At 34.9% G+C, this 20,297-nt stretch overlaps 1 protein-coding gene across 1 annotated transcript in view; it reads left to right on the top strand.

The window, feature by feature from the left end:
- The window catches only part of LOC145214863 (NACHT, LRR and PYD domains-containing protein 5-like), a 61,076-nt gene that overhangs the window by 20,417 nt on the left and 20,362 nt on the right, over positions 1-20,297 (top strand). The window contains exon 15 of the mRNA XM_080083471.1: positions 16,099-16,260. Within this exon, the coding sequence (XP_079939597.1) occupies positions 16,099-16,260 (162 nt within the window). The remainder of the gene's footprint in view (positions 1-16,098; positions 16,261-20,297) is intronic.

Raw genomic sequence — 20,297 nt, forward strand, 5'->3', positions numbered from 1 at the left:
GACGTGGGTGGGTCGTATGACGTCATTCATGGTCTGCTTCCCGTCACGCATCAGTGCCGTTCAGCGACCCCAACCTACCAGTTTTGTTATTGTTGCCAAGTTGAATCACTCTATCGGTATTTTGAAAATCGTTCTGTACCAAATAAATTTGCTGGTAGACTTTACCAACTCTGCAATATAATAAACGCTGCTTTGCATGCTTGAGATACGTTACGTAGCAGAGCCAGATAAAGGAACGTGGCAAAGTTGGTGAATGCTAAGGTTCTCACTTTGACTCTAAAAATCCAACTTTAATAAGTTTGGCAAATGTACGTTGCATGTGTTTTGAAACGGACAAAAAAATCGTAAAATCGGGTAAAAATATTTAATTTAATTTCGCAACAAGTTTATATAATCCAGAGTTTACGGGGAATTGTGGACTCCATTTAGGGAAGCTGAATGTTTTAGGTATGTGGAAAATTTTTTTTTTTTTCGAAACAAGTTTATGTAATTCATAGTTGGAGGTGGAAATTTGAATAATGTTCTCATATTTTCCTGCAACAGAGGTTTTCAATCGGGTTTAGATTTAGGGAAGCAGAATGTTTAGGTTTGTGTGATTAGTGTGTTGTACTTTGGAGTAAAAATTTTTCTTCGAAACCTGTCAAGGGGTAAACATAAGAGAAAAGGCGAGAACTCGAATAGAAGAATCGTCTGTAAATCCTCGTAAGTGTGCAGAACCCGTGACTTTCCAATTTCAAAATGCTACGTTAAAACAGAACAGCTAAAATGACTCGAGAATTAAACTTATCTTTCTACAGTTAAAACTTCGCAACAAAGATAGCATTTTTGTTTCAAAGCTGGCATTGTTTTGTCTTGTGCTTCGGCGTGAAACGTCACCCTTGTACGGCCTGGTGAAAGTCGACCCGCTGTCTCGGCACGAACGCGACGAATCTTTTGTTCAGGCGTCATCAGAAGATCGTGTTTCAAAAGAATCAGTTGAGTTGTCAAGCCAACCTTAACAAGTCACCTCTGGTTGCGCTGTAGTTCAGAAACAGTAGAGACGTAAAACAGATTGAAAAGAAACTGTTTTGCGAATCGAAATTTGTTAGTTCCGCAAACGGTTTGTTGTTAGATTGCTTGTTTTTTTTCACTTTTCCAGTTAAATGCAGGAGTAGAAATGTAAGAATAAATTCAACATGCTGGTTTTTAAAGATAACCATGACAACCATTTGTTTACTTTCTGAAAGAAAATAATTTTGATTTAAATTGGTTAACCCATGTTTTCTAGATTTTCCTTTTGTGAAATTAAAATTGATCACAAATGAGTTATGAAAACTCATAACGGGGAATTCCCTAATTTTGTCTTCTTGTTTTTGTATGAAATTGAAGGTCCATTCAAATTAATCTGTTTACAATTACATTGAAACATTACAAAGTAGTGATGTACCGAATCGCCTAAATTTTGGTTTGGCCGAAAGCAATCAGTGCATAATATTTCAGACTTTGAATGTTTTGTGTCCTCTAAACTGTTAGATGTGGTGACAACTGTTTAGTTGTTGTAGAGATGGTATTAGTTTATGTTCCACAAAAATCTTTTGTAGTCTCTTTTCTGCAGAAAAATTGTCAAACACATTTTTTCTTTGCAACATTAAAATTGGTAAAGACTTAAATTGTATTGTAATAAGCATGTTCTTAAATTTGTTTTAGGTGTTGTGCAGTGACCTTGTGTTCTGTTGACATTTCAACCAGTTAATTAGCTTTGGGACATTTTTGTACAACCTGAGTTTATACTTGATTTGTGCAAATTGTGATCAGTGCTTGCCTCTGTAAAAGTTTTATCATGGCAAGTTCCAGGTAAATTTTATTTGATATGTCAAAAATAAAACCAAGACAGACACTTAATTTAAACATTCTTGTAAAATGGACAAGACAAAATATCGGAAGTGTCACTACTAAAACATAAACGCAAAACCAGTCAAACCAGTGGCGTATGCAGGGGGGGGGGGGGGGGTTGGGGGTCCGGACCCCCCCCCCCTTTTCAAAAAATTTTTGGGTAAATTAAATAGGCTCAAATCGTTCGGTTACGGTTGCGTGATAACAGGGAGTCGTTATCTCAAAGTCGTGAGCTTCCAATCTCTTGTATTCGCTTGTTATCTAATCGCCAATTGTGACGTAACAAGGGTTTAACAAGGAGTTTATGCGCTAACAAGCGGAAAGTTACGTTCCGTTTAGAACGCTGGTTTTAATTGGGTTTTGTTACTGTTAAATGTACTAAATGCAACTGTTTTTGCAGTAAAACAATGTAAACTGAGTAAAAATGGTTAAAAACGTTCATGTTGTATTATTTCTGTTAACTTTGTTAATAATAAAATAACTTAACTGTTTCGACCTGACAAACACGTATTAGTTTACCACACACAGGTAAACGTAATTTGTTACTCGCCAGGCACAATTTTTGCCTCCTGCAGTTACCAACTTTAGTGCGTCCGTTACATTGCGCAACTTATCAGTAGGATTTGCCGCTTCAGCAAGGCGTTAAGTTCTTTAGAAATTGCTGCCCGTTTTTTTAAGCAACGATTTTGATTGCCTGACTGCAGTTTTGCTGAGTAGGCTAAAAAGCAGCGGCGGGATTAGAAAACTACAAAGCTTTTGCTAAAATAATTGGTCGTTCTGTCAATTGGACGGGTAGACAAACCGCCAAAGACGAAAGTTGGACCGGGTTACGGTTTTGGGCCTGCTTACAATTTTGGACAAAGCGCTTAACGCGTCGTTTTTACGTATAATGACGTCATTAGGGAATTTCCCAAAATAAAACGTTGGACCCCCCCCCCTTTAAAAATTTCTGGATACGCCCCTGAGTCAAACCAATCTTTTTTTAATTGCGTGGTTCAAATAATGTGTAGAAATAAGTGTACCTGCTCTTTCAGGGTAGTGTATTTGCTTTGTCTATCGAATATTTCATTAAAAAATTAAAATGTGAAAAAATTAGCATACTTTTACTTTGTGTGTCTTTTAGTGGCAGCAGCCAGGATTTAGTGAAAAAATCTTCCAGACATGCTTTTCACAAAGCATGGAAAAACATAAACATTGGATTAAGACCACAATTTCTACGCAAACTTGGCTTTGCTGATTCTGATGTCGACAAACTTTTGAAAAACAATGATTTGGACATGTTTCAGTTTTGGAAAGGTGAGGACTTGGTTTAAACCAGTGTGTTTACACATTGTTATGGCTCCCCTTCCCTGAAGGGGACACATATTGATTTTACTCGAATTGTTTTTTGTCTTTTTCTTTTGTTTTCTTCCTTTTTTTTTCTTCCCAAAGTTTGTCCGACTCGTTTTTTCATCAAATGTTTGATGTACACAGATGGTAGATATATTCATGTAGATGTGCATCCCACTTTGTTTTTGTTGATAACTCTAGTATTTACCTCGCTAGCCCTCTAAAATAGGTATTTTCCTCCCGAAGTTTGTCGGACTCGTTTTTTCATCAAATGTTTGATGGATTTGGCTGAAATTTACACAGATGGTAGATATAGTTATGTAGATGTGCATCCCATTTTGTTTTTGTTGATAACCCCAGCATTTACCCTGCTTGACCCCCTAAAATGGGTGTTTTTACCCAATGTTTGTTCCACTCGTTTTTCCATCAATAGTTTGATGGATTTGGTTGAAATTAACACAGATGGTAGATATATTCATGTAGATGTGCATCCCACTTTGTTTTTGTTGATAACTCTAGTATTTACCCCGCTACCCCCCTAAAATGAGTATTTTCCCCCTGAAGTTTGTCAGACTCGTTTTTCCATCAAATGTTTGATGGATTTGGCTGAAATTTACACAGATGGTAGATATAGTTATGTAGATGTGCACCCCACTTTGTTTTTGTTGATAACCCCAGTATTTACTCCGCTAGCCCCCTAAAATGGGTATTTTTTTCCCAAACTTTGTCCGACTTGTTTTTCCATCAAATGTTTGATGAATTTGTCTGAAGTTTGCACAGATGGTAGATATAGTTATGTAGATGTGCATCCCACTTTGTTTTTGTTGATAACCCCAGTATTTACCCCGCTAGGCCCTAAAATGGTTGTTTTTACCCAAAGTTTGTCCGACATGTTTTTGCATCAAATGTTTGATGGATTTGGCTGAAATTTACACAGATGGTAGATATATTTATGTAGATGTGCATCCCACTTTGTTTTTGTTGATAACCCTAGTATTTACCCCGCTAGCCCCCTAAAATGGGTGAGTTTTTAAACAGTGTCAGAATTGGCTGAAATTTGGATTTCTTGTATAGTATGCCATTTATAGGTGTCGATTGTTGTGTTCAACCCTGTAGTCCTAACATTTACCCCACGAGCCCCTAAAGTGTAAAACGTATTTATATGTTACTGGGAACCACAAATGAAAGATTTCTTTGGAGCAATAGTGTTATAAGGGCAACCAGTTGTATGTTGCTCGTTGATGGGTTGCTTGGTGGTCGTTTTTGCGCCATGGCAGCTAGGGGTTTGTTAACAGCCCTATGACATCAGAAACATTACTGGTAGTTGCTCAAAACACCTCTAATAGTCGAAATTTTAAACATTGGCGGATTGGGCTGAAATTTTGCAGTACTATTGATAGAGTCATTGCGGTTTTTGTATATTTTTTAGTTTGTGTGTCGAACCCAATTAGTTACCCTACTTGCCCCCTAAAATGGGTCAGTTTTTAAAACGTTAAAAAGGACATACCTGGAACAATTTGTATTCTACATAGCATTATCAGTGCCGATCACTGTGTTTTACCTTACAACACCAGACTTTCTTATGGTTATCTGTTGAATTGCATTATTTTCAACTTTGCGTGTGTGGGGACTCATAAGTTTTTGCCTGCAGAAACGAATAAGGTTATAAAAGGCGGTGACTAATATGGGACCCAATACAAAATAAGCATAGGAAATATATTTATGTTTTAAAATAGGTCATAGTGTATATGCAAGGGCAATATGTGCTAAGCCACCCTTCTAATTTTATTAGTTATTGCACAAAATATATGTTATTTGCTGACAGAATCTTGATGTGTATGACAGTGCTATAGATTTCTTTTATATGGTTTCCTAAATGTGATATCTTACCTAAACTAAGTTTGAAGCATTTGCAAAAACTGTTGCAAAAACTGTTTCATTTTAAAATGTCAGAAAATATTGGTACATTTAAATAATTGCACACAGCAAAAATATATTTATTACAACTATATTTAATAAACACACAAAACCGGTTGATCACAAGTCAATAAATCAATAAAAACAGTTAATGGGACAGTTTTCAAACCATCGCTTATTATTTGTTGTTAACTGTAACAAATGCATTGAAACAAATCTACTTTACATATGTATGTATGTCATGAGTGTGTGTTGCTGATCTTAAATTAAAAATAATTTGCTTGCATGATGTCACTTTATGCTGCATAATGCTGACCTACTGTAGTTTCAAAAGAGTGATTTTGTTTATTTTGTACTTTTCAAAAAATTTTGTTCATAACACTTCATAACAACCTCATTGGGACTGGAAAAGTGTAAATTAGCAACTTTGTTGTTAGTTGCACTTTTTGTACATATTTCGGATAATCAAGAAAACAAGTACACTGCAAACACAATAACCAGTTTTGACTCTGTACATATGCTGTATAGATATGTGCCATTTTTGATTTGCAGAGTTTCCAAGCGGTTTCAATAAAAAATAACACAACTTTTATTTCTTGAGTGGTTTTTATTACAGATGTGGATGAAAATGATCCCGACATATTTCAACTTGTGCAACATGAAGTTTATTCCCACAAACGAAATGAGAAAGTTGATCAACTTCTAAATGCAAACAAAGCCAGAAAATCTTTTAAAAAAAGTACTGGTGGCACTTTTTTATAGAAAATCAACAACGCCATACCTCATGGCAGACACACATTGGCCTAATTTTCGATATGTGGCGCAAAGAGCACTTATAACTTATTAGCGTTATAACTCTTAAAATGCTTGCAGTTAGGACTATTACAGGCGAGTTAAGGTATTAATATTTAAAATTCGATAAAACTAGCTCAGTTTCTAATGTAAAGTTCTCATACTTACTTCCTAATCCTACCCCTCTTTAGCCGCTAAATAAATAATTCAGCTCTTTGTACCACCTAATTAAAATTAGCTAAATGTGGCTCTGTCATGAGGTATGGTGTTTTAAAGCTCTCCCCTTCTACTTACTCAAAAGTAAACAGTATTAGAAAGGTTTTGTAGATATTTCCTTGCTTTACAGATCGTAAGATGGCTTGGTTTGTTTATGGATTTTGTCGATTTTATTCTGATGAAAAAATTTGGAAAGACATGATTTTTCAAAAAAAGTTCCAACTTGAAAATGCTCAGTTGACAGAAATTGAGAGTGATTACAAGGGAAACTTTGCAGAAAGACAATATCGCACAATGATGATATGGATGAAAGCAAACAAACTAAGTAAAGACAAAATTTTGTCAATGCCTAAATGTTGTAACGTCTCAGTTAGCAATATCTATCTCAGGCCTAAACTAGCGTCACAAACTAAATTATGATTTGATATGAACAAAGATTAGGTCTTTTAATTTATACCCAGTCAAGCGTGCATTTACTTTAACGCTTATAGATCTTTGTGTGCTATTTATGGATGCCATTCCTTGAAGGGGACACATATTGTTTTTGCCCGTATTTTTTCTGTCTAATGCTGGTTTGTGAGACGCATTTGGTCAAGAAAGAGTGCTTTAAATTTATTCAAATTTTTAGGGATGTTAGTTAATAATCCACATTTGATCCTCCTGAAGTTTAACCCAAATTGACCCAGCGGTTAACCCACAGGCCGCCAAAGCGTAAATTTTTTAAAATGGCTGTACTGACTAAAGTACAAAACATTCCATATGAAACTTGACAGAAATGAGTCGTTGTCTGTGTTGCCATAAGGCTTGTTGGCTTTTGCTATATCACACCATGTTGGATTAAGAAATATCATACCATGTGGTAATACACCACAAATGCGAATGCAGAGTTGTGTCATAAAAGTTTTCATTTGGTTTTTATAATCTTTGGTGTTGTTTGCCTTTTCTAGAGTTGTTCGACGCTAGAATAAATGTTATAGAAAGCACTTTTTAATGTTCATTTCATTTCCATTGTAGTATTCCATTACCTTCCCTGTTTGATTGTATGCCATAGCTGATAAATTTTATATTTATTTTTGAAACTTATTTGCATTTTGACGTTACAGGTTACCAATTGCTTTCTAGTTAACTTTTTTATTTTGTAGAGAAAATTGAGAAAACCATTATAAAACTGAAGAAGCTTCATCTTGAGATTCCTGAAACATTTGCTCCAACATCAAAAGCAAGAAGCCCAACTGGAGAAACAGGTTCATAATGTATATGAATTTTGCTGTTAGTGTGGTAACTACACATTTTCAATGATCTAATTTACACAGTTTGATTTCAGATAATTGGTTAGCTAAACCATTTCCAATGCACAAACAATTCCAATTTATGCTGGATTTGCAGTTTTCTAAAGTCCTATCTGTACCAGTGGTGTATCGAGTTGAACAGCTCCCAGGAGTCTGCTATTTTCTACCATCTAACACTTATAAAAACTGAATGCCCTTTCGAACGCCAGTTTCAAATATTTGCCGCTTTAATGCTAGGGTCAGTTTATGCAACTGCTCAGCCAAGCAACATAAACAGCCATGCTCGGTAGCAAGAACTCTGGTGCTGAATTGGCTCAACCCTGTCATTTACTTTACATTCAAGTTTCATTTAAGATGATTGATTAGGTTAACTTTTGCCAATATAAAAACTTCCTAAACAAGGTTATAAAGTAGAATGTACCGAGTAAGTTAGTTGGTCATTTTCTCCAAAATTACTTCTCGCATACTAATACAGATGCATTGCCGGCTGTGCATGATTCACCAGACATAAAACATGATGAGACAGAAACTGAAGATTCAGATTCTGAAAGTTCAGTAGATTCTGATGAAGGAAATAAAGTCAATAAATTAGGTTGGTAGAAAACTTGTTGCTTGCAAACATTGCAAGGTGAGATCGTTATTATTTGTTTCAAAACTTATTGTTTGGTTCAAATCCACTTATCCTTTTGGCTGTCTCCAAATTTTAACACTTAACAATACTATTTATTATTAATGAAAAAAACATGCACAAGATTTGACTGCATTATGATGGAAAACATTTTGTTAAACACACATTCCACCTAATTGATGCTGTTAAACCCAAAAGCATCAATAGAACGTCCATAATTATTTGAAAAAGCTTTTATAGTGCCCATCATTCTAAGAGACCCACATGATAGCCTATTCCCATCTGATTAAGCCATTTCCTGTGCTTACAAAAATAAACTACTTTCTGACCAAGTTTTGGTACTTGACATTAAAGTTTGCATTTTTTTGCAGTTGACACCACAGCGGCAAAATTACGACAGCATCTGAAGACAGTAGTAGATGAAAAATGTGGTAGAGAATATGGAAGAGCAGTGGAACCAGTTGATCTTGTGCTTGTAAAATATACTGGACAGAAACATGGTGATCGTGAAAAAGAACGAGAAAAATTGGCCAGAATGGTAGATGAAGGAAATGAACTGAAAGGGGATATCACAGTTGAAAACATGTTTGAAAGAGCAAAGATTGAAGCAGGGGGCTTTAAAAACCATGAAAAGTCAGTTGGCATCGTTGGTGCAGTTGGAGTGGGAAAGAGCACATTGACAAAAGTTATTGTGCAAAAAATTTTGGACAAGAAAATTATTGCCAACGCTTCGCTTGTGTTTCACATCACAGTGGGCTCCATCAACTTGGAGCGAAAAACAGATTTGTTTGAATTACTTTTCTCATCACTGATTGCAGAGGGAAATATTGCAATACAGAAAGCAGAGAAAAAGGAGCTGATTAATTTCATCTTGCGGGATCCCAGCACAGTAGTAATTATTGATGGTCTGGATGAAGCCAAAACTGAAAACTTACATTCATATCCGCATGTATTACCATTTGAAAAGACAGAACCAATGGCAGTATTATTTAATATTCTGAATTGCAAACTACTGACGAATGCTTACAAGCTGGTAACATCAAGAATCACTCAGTTTATTGATGCTTCTCCAGAATACAGACCAAAATTTGTTTTGGAAATTTTGGGGTTAGCCCCGAATGAACAGCAAAAACTTGCTAGGTGTGTATGTGGTGAACAGTTTGACAGAGTTTGGAAAATCCTCCAAGACAACCCAGCTTTGTTGGAATGTTGTGTAGTACCTGTCAACATGCTTATGGCTCTTAACTTTATGTTGGGAGGGGGAGGAACTTCAGGTACTATCACATTCACAGGTGTGTACATTGCAATGTTGAACAGATACATCCATTCAAAGCATTGTGATTTTCCTGATGGTATGGATGTGGTTAAGAAGCTATGTGATCTGGGATTTTATGGCTGGCAAAACAACCTATCATTGTATTCTGACATAGAACTAGAACAGTTTGGAATTCCCTTGGCAACGCAGCAAGCATTTGTCAATACAGAAGTAGAGGATTTTGCGATTCGCATTTTGCGACAAGACAAAGTTAGCTACTTTGTTCATCGCTCCTGGCAAGAGTTGTTGGTTGCACTCAGACTTGTTTTGTTTATGCCTCTAAATGAGTTTAAATCTTGCCTTGAAAATGCTTTTGAGTCTGGAGATTTAGAAAATGTTGTAAAGTTTTGTTTCGGCATATGCAAAGACAGTGTTTTCACAAAAGCAAGACGACTTTCTCCTGCAGCACAAGTTGATGAAATAGAAGAAAAGAAAAAGTTTCTTGGTTTAATTGCAGAATCCAAAGCAACGAAACTGTCAGAGAGTGCTAGGAGAAGTGGTGAAAGATGCAACTTGGGATTGTGGTTTCATCTTTTTGCATGTTTGAATGAACTTGGCAGTGATGATATTAGCTTACCTGTGACCAAACTTCTACCAACTGTTGCTGACATCAGGGGTTCTGTATTTTCATCTGATATCACAAACATGGCTTTACTTTACAAGCTGAACAATACCACTCTGAATTTGGAAAGCGTTTTTCTGTCATTTGTTGGAAATGCTTTACAGAGTTTTGGAAAGTTTGTCCAAGAACACAGAGTTAAAGTTAGTATGATAATTAGATATTATCAACATATTTCAGAACTGGTTCCTTTGCCCCACTGAGGCCATATGCTTTGTAACTTACAATTTATAATTTTGGTTATTGGTGAAGCTACAATTAAGACTTGATTTGTACAATCCTATTCAGTTCCTGTATTTATATGTTTGTTACATTTCTAAAGATCTTTGTACTCAATAACTCTTATAAACAAATAATGTAAAACCCAATTTTTTTATGACATAATTTTAAGCTTGAAGAAAGTAAGTTACAATAATTGACAATCACGGAACTGCAGCTAAGGGTTTTTAGATGATGCATTAACATTACCCTATTCTTGCAATATGACGACAGTGAGAATAAATTTTCAAATGTACTATTATTTTTCAAAACAGGAGGGATTCCCACAGTTTCCTGTCACTTGTTTCAAATAATATTTGTAATGTTGTGGTTGCACTTCTAGTTAATTAATATCAGTTGTGTCAGGTTAATTCCACATTTATTAGCATTTGCTCTGTTAAACAAAAGTTTTTCACCTGTTTCAGATTGATCAATTCATGTTCAAACATTGTCCTGATGAAAAACTGCAGTTTGCTGGAAGCTTCCTTCCTCATGTGGAGAGATTTTATGTTTTTCGCTTTGGTTCCCTTGGTGATTCAACAGACAGGGGCAAAAAGGTTTGAATTTTTTTTTCAATAAAAATTTATGTATTATGTACATTATGATTGTGCACGTAAAAAACTGGAAATAATATTACAAAATAATCACACTGGTGACACAGAATTAGGAAACGCTTCCAAAAACTTATGGTTAAAAATACACCAATATTTTTTTTAATACAGAATACATTAACATTGGCCAGAAGCATTAAAGATGGACTTCTGCAAATTGATCACCCACATCAGGTTTGCTATACTTATTATGGGTCCCCTTCCCTGAAGGGGACACATATTGTTTTTGTCTGTATTTTTTTTTCTTTTTTCTTTTTTTCTTTTTTCTTATTTCTTTTTTCTGTCTAACGCTGGCTTGTGAGACGCGTTTGGTCAAGAAAGAGTGCTCCAAATTTATTCAAATGTACAGAGATGTTAGATAATAATCCAAATTTGATCCTCCTGAAGTTTGACCCCGATTGACCCAGCGGTTCACCCACAGGCCCCCAAAACGTAAATTTTTTGAAACGGCTGTACTGACTAAAGTACAGCATCTAGGAGTTTCATGCTTTGTTGTTTGGTGCAATGTAAAGTTTTTTAAAGAATTTTGTATCTTTTTTTCGGATTCACCCATTTTTTACCCTTTAAACCCCGAAATAAACGGTTTTAGTTTTAAGGCAGAAATACATGCCCTATGGTGCAGAAATATTTGAAAAAGTTAACAATTGTTTAAGCAGGATATTCGTTTAGTATTTAAAATTTTGCCAGTTACCTTTACAATCCATAATATGTGTACGCTGTCAGTCAGATATAAGTCCCAAGGGAGGAATTCACTGGTTTACGATTAAGGCGGCAGAGTGGGAGTGCTCAGCTTGACGTCTGGACAGACGTTTTACGAGACAGTCGTTTCGGTGATTAGTAATCAGTTTTTTGTGTGCAACAATGCTGTGTCGTTTTATTAAGTTGTCACGCGCATTTTCAGTTTTGGCGCAAGTTTTACACCTAAGACATAATTCGAACTCGATAAACGTACTTCGGTTTCGTTTGTGTCAGGCAAAACATCGTTGATCAACATAAATATGAAATTTAATAAACTTAACTTTTTTGAACGCCGCAATAAATGATCTTTAAATTCTCGTTGTCAGCTTTGCCGTCTCATAACCATGGGTCACTAAAGGTCAACTTGTAGGCATTACAACACCGTTACGAATTTTTCGTGATAAATGTTTTTTTAAATGCTCGTTGTCAGGTCGGCCGCCGCATGACCACGGGTTATTTAAGGTCAACTAGTAGGTATTACTAACACGAACTTTCTTTCGTCATAACGTAGCGTTTTTGCAACAAATTTAGGAATCAACGCTCAAGGCATGTATAAATTAGGTTAAACGGTGTTGTTGAACAGTGCTATTGAAAACGGTGTCAACAGGTCAAACAGTCGTTTGGCGTGTGCACCCTGAGAGGTTACTACAGGTCAATGGTTTTGCGAAACAAAATTAAATAAAAAACAATTTGTTATGTGTACACTTAACACGAACTTTCTTTCGTCATAACGTAGCGTTTTTGCAACAAATTTAGGAATCAACGCTCAAGGCATGTATAAATTAGGTTAAACGGTGTTGTTGAACAGTGCTATTGAAAACGGTGTCAACAGGTCAAACAGTCGTTTGGCGTGTGCACCCTGAGAGGTTACTACAGGTCAATGGTTTTGCGAAACAAAATTAAATAAAAAACAATTTGTTATGTGTACACTTGTAGCAAATTGCTTTTTAATTTAAAGTGTCTGTAACACAACTGTTACAGCTTTCTAGAAAAAAACTGTGTTTGAAACCCAACCTTGGACGACAATATCTTGGTCAAAGCAAGAGAATCAATTGAAATTATTTGTTTTGTTCTTTTTTTAGTATTTGTAATTATATGACAAAAATAGTGCAAAAAGAATACGAACAAAAATTTTTTATTGTTGGGTTAATGCTTTCTAAAAATTTGTTCCTAAAAATCTAAAATCACCGCAACGTTTGTTTACCGTAAATCCACACAAACACGCGTGTGGGGACCCATTAGTTTTTGTTTACAAAAACAATCATATGTGTAGATCAAATGATGTGTATAGTAAATTGATAAATATCATGTAGAATATATAAAATGGAAGTATATCAGAAAGCCACTCTTCTAGTTAATATTAACTTATTATGGGTCCCCTTCCCTGAAGGGGACACATATTGATTTTACTCAAATTGTTTTGTTTTGTTTTTCTTTTTTTTCTTCTTTTTTTCCCCCCAAAGTTTGTCCGACTCGTTTTTCCATCAAATGTTTGATGGATTTGGCTGAAATTTACACAGATGGTAGATATAGTTATGTAGATGTGCATCCCACTTTGTTTTTGTTGATAACCCCAGTATTTACCCCGCTAGCCCCCTAAAATGGGTATTTTTACCCAAAGTTTGTCCGACTCGTTTTTCCATCAAATGTTTGATGGATTTGGCTGAAATTTACACAGATGGTAGATATAGTTATGAAGATGTGCATCCCACTTTGTTTTTGTTGATAACCCCAGTATTTACCCCGCTAGCCCCCTAAAATGGGTGAGCTTTTAAACAGTGTCAGAATTAGCTGAAATTTGGATTTCTTGTATAGTATGCCATTTATAGGTGTCAATTGTTGTGTTCAACCCTGCAGTCCTAACATTTACTCCACAAGCCCCTAAAGTGTAAAACGTATTTGTATGGTACTGGGCACCACAAACGAAAGATTTCTTTGGAGCAATAGTGTTACAATGGCAACCAGTTGTTTTTTGCTCGTTGGTGGGTTTCTTGGTGGTTGTTTTTGCGCCATGGCAGTTAGGGGCTTGTTAACAGCCCTATGACGTCAGAAACAGTAATGGTTGTTGCTCAAAACACCTCTAGTGGTCGAAATTTTAAACATTGGCGGATTGGGCTGAAATTTTGCAGTACTATTGATTGAGTCATTGTGGTTTTTATATATTTTTTAGTTTGTGTGTCGAACCCAATTAGTTGCCCTACTAGCCCCATAAAATGGGTCAGTTTTTTTAAAACGTTAAATAGGACATACTTTAACCAATATCTGGGGTGAATCTAATTTTATAGTTTATATTCTACATAGTATTATTATTTAAGCCCAGTGCTGATCACTGTGTTTTACCTTACAACACCGGACTTTCTCATGGTTATCTATTGAAATGCATTATCTACAACTTTGCATGTGTGGGGACCCATGAGTTTTTGCCTGCAGAAACGACTAAAGTTGCAAAATAAGCATAGGAAATATATTTATGTTTTAAAATAGGTTATAGTGTACATGCAAGGGCAATATGTGCTAAGCCACCCTTCTAGTATTAACTTTGGATGAATTAAAACAAGTTTAATCACATTTGGCCAGACACCAAGCACTGCAACAACTTAATACTGAAAACTTCATTTCTGGTTCAGTCCAGTTTTTCTGCTACAACTATATTTTATCACTTAGTTTTAACAATACGATTTCAATAATTTTTGTATATTTCAGAAGTTATCTATAATGCTTAAATGACAAAGCATGAAAAGATTAAATTACAAAGATTCATTTTCATCAAAAAATATTTTTATTTCTTATAATTACATGTTATTATGTTTAACAGATAAAGAAGTTGGTTTTGAATGGCACACCTTTTGGAGATGAATGTGTGAGCATACTAAGCAGTGGGGTGGGCAAAGTAGCTGAACTTTATATGGAACGCATTGGCATGACATCAGTTGGTGCTGTTAAGTTGGGTGAACATCTTGAGATGGAAACTACACAGTCCATGGTAACTGGTAATTTGTTTGTCACTTTTCTATTGTCATTGTCATAACCATTGTGACAAAATATTTGTTGATAGAGAAACAATGATTTCAAACAATATTTTACCTTTATTAAAGTGATTTGTGTTTGGGCATCAACAATTCCATGTTGCGTAGCTGTTAACTTCACATTATTGTTGTTGTGTGAAATGTACATTATTGTTTAGGTTAGATTGGATATCAGTGGCAATAAAGTGGGTGACATTGGAGCTTGTGCAATTACCAAGTCAATTCACAAAATGAAAAGACTTGAAATGCGTGGTTGTGGAATCACATGTAAAGGAATGCCACACATCACTCAAAACATCCTAAACTCTCAAACTAAGGTTTGTCACTGTTACTTTTATTAATAATTGTAGTAAAATATTATTTTTAATTTATATAAGTTTTGCATAAGTGTGTCAAAAAATGAAACTTAACATAAATATTTGGGTTTAAATATCTGTTCATTTTAGTTGTAAAAATGACTGTAAAATGAATTACTATGTTTGCTTTACCTGTTAAAGTGAGTTTATATTTATTATTATAAAATAGCTATTTATTTTTTTTTTGTTTTTTTTTAACTTAATTTGAAAAACACATTATAGTTTCGCATATGTAATAAATCATAATGCCAAGAAATGAATCAGTAAACTTCTCATGTTATCTGAGGCATACTTTCTATTAATCAAACTTTTTAGTTTGAATAGTGTCTGTATAAAACAAGTAATTGTATTCACTGCCTTCTGTACTAAACTGAGTTCTGCAAACAATTACAATAAGGACCTAATTTTACTCACAAATGTGCATTTCCTTTTTTTCTTTTTCTACTTTTTAGATGGATAAACTTCACCTTGGTGACAACCTAATTGGTGACCTTGGTGCTGCAGCAATATCAAAATGTTTGAGCAATGTCAAGTCACTTAGCTTGGGTGGTGAAATGTTTGTTAGACGTGGTTGTGGAATAACATCCGATGGAATTTCTCATATCGCTTCAGGTTTGCTGTCACTCCAAGAACCGGTGAGATGACAGTTGATCAATTTGCTTGAAATCTTGCAACCAAATATTACATTTACCTAAAAATGTGATAAACTGTGTTGTAATATATTTCACCAAGAGAAATCTTATTTTGTGCTTTTCCACATTCTGTGCTGCAGATATATCAACACTAGGGTTGTCTTCCTTTCAAAATCGAATCATCTTTATAAATGCAGAATCAGCAAGTCATCCTTTCAAAATATGTTTTTGACAATAAACAGAAAACGTCCTTAGATTGTAATACACTGGACGATTGTGTCCGGTGTCTTTTTGCAAAATATTTCAGCAAAAATGACAAATTAAAGCACATTTTACTCATTTCTGCAGGTATCAATATTTGATACTGATGAAGTATCGGACGAGTACCAATATCCTTTTTTTAAAAAAAGAGTTAAAATGTGTGTTTATTTTAGAAAAAGAAGTTACTATATGTACAACTGCAGTATGTGTGTAACGTGAATGTTTAATTTGTTTTTTAGATGAACAGCTTGGACTTGTCAGACAACAAGTTTGGTGATGATGGGTTAAAGAAGCTTTCCAAATGTTTGCATCAAATGAAGAGACTTAACTTGCTTAGATGTGGAATCAAATCCACTGGAGTAGCAGCATTGGCTGGTGGATTGTCAACACTACAAACACCAGTAAGTTGTTTCTGTTATAAAGCCTAATACATTCGAAGACACACTTATAAACTGCATTAACTCAGTTGGCTGCTGCTGTGTTTGTTGCCTTGACTACCTTGTATAAAATTCAAAGTCACAACCACCTGAAATGTTCACTGCATACCCAAACCTTGGAATGTACTGTAAAATATCGATAAAATTGTTTTCAAAATGTATTGCCACGTTCATATATCTACACACAAGCGTTTGTTGTCTTGTTTGAGTAAAGTAGTATTCCCTGAATTGCCCATCCCTATTGTTATGCCTAGGGCTGGTTGTGAACAGTTTTGGTTTATTCAGTTGGAATTTAAAGTGTTCACCACAATCTAAATGCTTAACATGTTAAATATACAATTTGAATTTAACTATTTTTTTCTACCCTGAAGGGGACACATTTTGATTTTACTCAAATTGTTTTTTTGTTTTTTTTTCTTTTTTTTTCTTTTCTTTTTTTTCTTTCCAAAGTTTGTCCGACTCGTTTTTTTATTAAATGTTTGATGGATTTGGCTGAAATTTACTCAGATGTTAGATAGAGTTATGTAGATGTGCATCCCACTTTGTTTTTGTTGATAACCCCAATATTTGCCCCGCTAGCCCCCTATGGGTGAGTTTTTTTAAACGGTGTCAGAATTGGCTGAAATTTGGATTTCTTGTATAGTATGTCATTTATAGGTGTCGATTGTTGTGTTCAACCCTATAATCCTAACATTTACCCCAAGCCCCTAAAGTGTATAACGTATTTGTATATTACTGTGCACCACAAATGAAATATTTCTGTTGCTCAATAGTGTTACAAGGGCAACCAGTTGTATGTTGCTCGTTGGTGGGTTGCTTGGTGGTTGTTTTTGTGCCATGACAGTTAAGGGTTTGTTAACAGCTTTATGAAGCCAGACACATTAACGGTTGTTGCTCAAAACACCTCTAGTGGTCGAAATTTTAAACATTGGCGGATTGGGCTGAAATTTTGCAGTACTATTGATTGGGTCATTGTGGTTTTTATTTTTTTTAGTTTGTGTGTCGAACCCAATTAGTTGCCCTACTAGCCCCCTAAAATGGGTCAGTTTTTTAAAACGTTAAATAGGACATACTTCAAACAATATCTGAAGCGAATCTAATTTTATAGTTTGTATTCTACATAGTATTATTATTTAAGCCCAGTGTTGATCACTGTGTTTTACCTTACAACACCAGACTTTCTCATGGGTATCTCTTGAATTGCATTATTTTAACTTTGCATGTGTGGGGACCCATGGAGTTTTTGCCAGTAGAAACGACCAAGGTTATAAAAGACAATGGCTAATATGGGTCCCAATACAAAATAAGCATAGGAAATATATTAATGTTTTAAAATAGGCTATAGTGTAAATGCAACAACAAAATGTGCTAAGCCACCCTTCTAGTTATTTTTTTACTCCTAAATTTCAGCCCACATGCACAAAACACTGCTTTTCGCTTACTTTTGAGATAATTTGGAACAAACCACTATTACTCACAAAATGCATTTGCATTGTTTGCGCTCCTTTATATATTATAAGCCCTGCTCTTAAGTCTAAGTGCAAAACTATATGTGTTTCAAAGTTATGTTGTGTGATAATGTTAAATAATAAATTGAGCTAACACAACACAAGTAAAGAATGTACTAAGTTTTGTTTTCATCTTGTACTTTGTTTTTGTAGATGGAGAAGCTTGGGCTTGATAAACAGCTGAAGAGTTGTATTGATGTTGATGATTTGAAAATCCTGGAGTCAAAAGTAGAGGAACTTGAATGGCAGTGGTAATGCAGCTGCAAGAATCCTAAAAACGCAACAAAGCAAATATTTTTGCAGTTTTGTGGATAGTTTGATGAAAAGAGAAATTTTACTACAAAACCATTTGATGCATGTTGGTATTTTTGGCCTTTCGTAAAATTATTTGTCATTGTCATGCCCAAACGTTTTTTAATGTACTTTCATTTTTTATTATTATCAGCAAAACTTTTTTTTTCTAAAATGGCTTTTGTTTTTAAATTTTTAAATATATTTTAATCATTGTTTTTTTTAAATATATTTTAATCATTGTAAATTTTTCCGATGCAAGTTATACTTTTTTCAATATAAGTAAGACCAACATGAACTCATCCAACATTATATTTTCATTACTTCCAATGTGTTTTACTTTTTTCTCTGTTGTTTATGTTTTGTTGTGTAGCTCTTCATCCTAAACCTTGTATTTGGTGTATTGAAAATTAAATGGCTTCAAGAAATGCTCATTTTCTCCTACTGATTTTACTCAAGCACTTGTTTTATTGTTTCTACCATCAACTATTTCTTTCCAAATTGCTTTTTATACCAAATTGTTTACATTGTATGTTTGATCTGGGAATTGAATCATTACATGATTTTGAAGTTGTAATGTCATTTTTTGTTTTAATAAACTTTTTGACTTCATTAAATCACTGTGTATCAGTTTGTCATCGTGTGAAATCAACTGTTTTCTTCCCAAATACTTTTGTATTAAATTTTTTCCACTTTATTTTTAATCTGTACTATAAACGATGTCAGTTAGCCATTTTTGTTATTTTAACCAAAGTCTCTTACTGTAAACATATGATGTGTGATTATTTGTGCATCTGTCAATTGAAAACCTTGTTACTATAAGAACTCTCATATCCCAGTGTTTTTCAACTAACACTCCACAGATCTGTGCCAATCCACAAACATTTTGCTACAATCCACCAACAACTGTTTGCTATATAAGCAGCATTTAAACTAAGTAGTACTTTTATATTCTCGATCATATGTGATTGACGTATTTAGAATATTGATGATGTAAATAGTCATCGCGTAAAAATGTTTGTACAAACTTGCCTATTGATGTGAAACACACGATAATATTTCCAAGTGTTTCCTGCAACACCTGACATTGACTCCCACCATTCCCTGCACACTGCTCAATCAAATTGCAACATTTCAAACCTTCTTGTTAAGTCATTCGGTTTCCGTAGTTGGGCGTAACAGTTTGTTGTCTTGTCAAATGCGTCGCGAAAAAGTAATTTTGCCTTTCTTGATATATAGCGACATCTTGTGGGTTGTGTTTAAGGTGACAAACTTCCACCAAGTGGCGCAATAAATTTGTGGAATTGTCTCAACTTTCCACCGGACAAGCGCTTGGTCAAACAAACCATGGGCGAACTTACAGACAAACGTAAACTCGCCGATATTTGACCCGGGCTTATCCCGTGGTTGTAGCTTGTATAAATCATCACCAGTATGTGAATACGACTATAGGGAGTTTTTCTAGAGGAGATTCTATTCGTCAGAAACAAGACAAGTCGTTAGAATTTTTTTCACAGGGTGAAAGAAAACACAGCGACAAAATCATCAAGCCGGAAATAACTGCGCAACAAATGTTATGGAACGTAAAATAGTGGAGGACACCATCGGTGGATGGTGGCTAAACGCGATGCAGCTACGCCGAATTATGAGCGTTTCAAAAAAAATTATACAAAAAACACGATAGTCTGACAGGAAAGAACAATCCTGGTTGTTTTTGACGTAGAAAATAAATTCAAGAACTTATTCAGTCGCTAAGATTGCTTACTGGTTATCGCAACCGCCCTGCAGTCACAAGGTTGCGGGTTCTAATCTTACCTAGCAAGAAATTTGTACGGCAATACTTTCAGCCCCTTGGGCATAAAAGGTGAACAAACAAACAAACAAACGTGTAGCTGGTTAGTGTCATTATTTCCAATAACTTATTTCATATCCACGCAGGAAATGAGAAATGTAAGTGCAGCGAGTGCAATATTAAACCACGAAATACGCGACGCATTAATCTCAAAAGATGAACATTCCTACGCTTAAACCTCTACGCACGTCAAATATTTTATGTAATAGTGGTTATGAACATTTTATTATTTATTTTATCAATGTATATGGGATGATTAGGAATTTGCTTTTTAAATATCATTCTGGAAAAGTTAGATACTGAATGAATAACACTATGTGGTTCATGTTAATAATTAAGTTATCACGTTA

This window comes from Phallusia mammillata, chromosome 2 (assembly GCF_965637545.1).
Source record: "Phallusia mammillata chromosome 2, kaPhaMamm4.hap1.1, whole genome shotgun sequence".
Lineage (NCBI taxonomy): Eukaryota > Metazoa > Chordata > Ascidiacea > Phlebobranchia > Ascidiidae > Phallusia > Phallusia mammillata.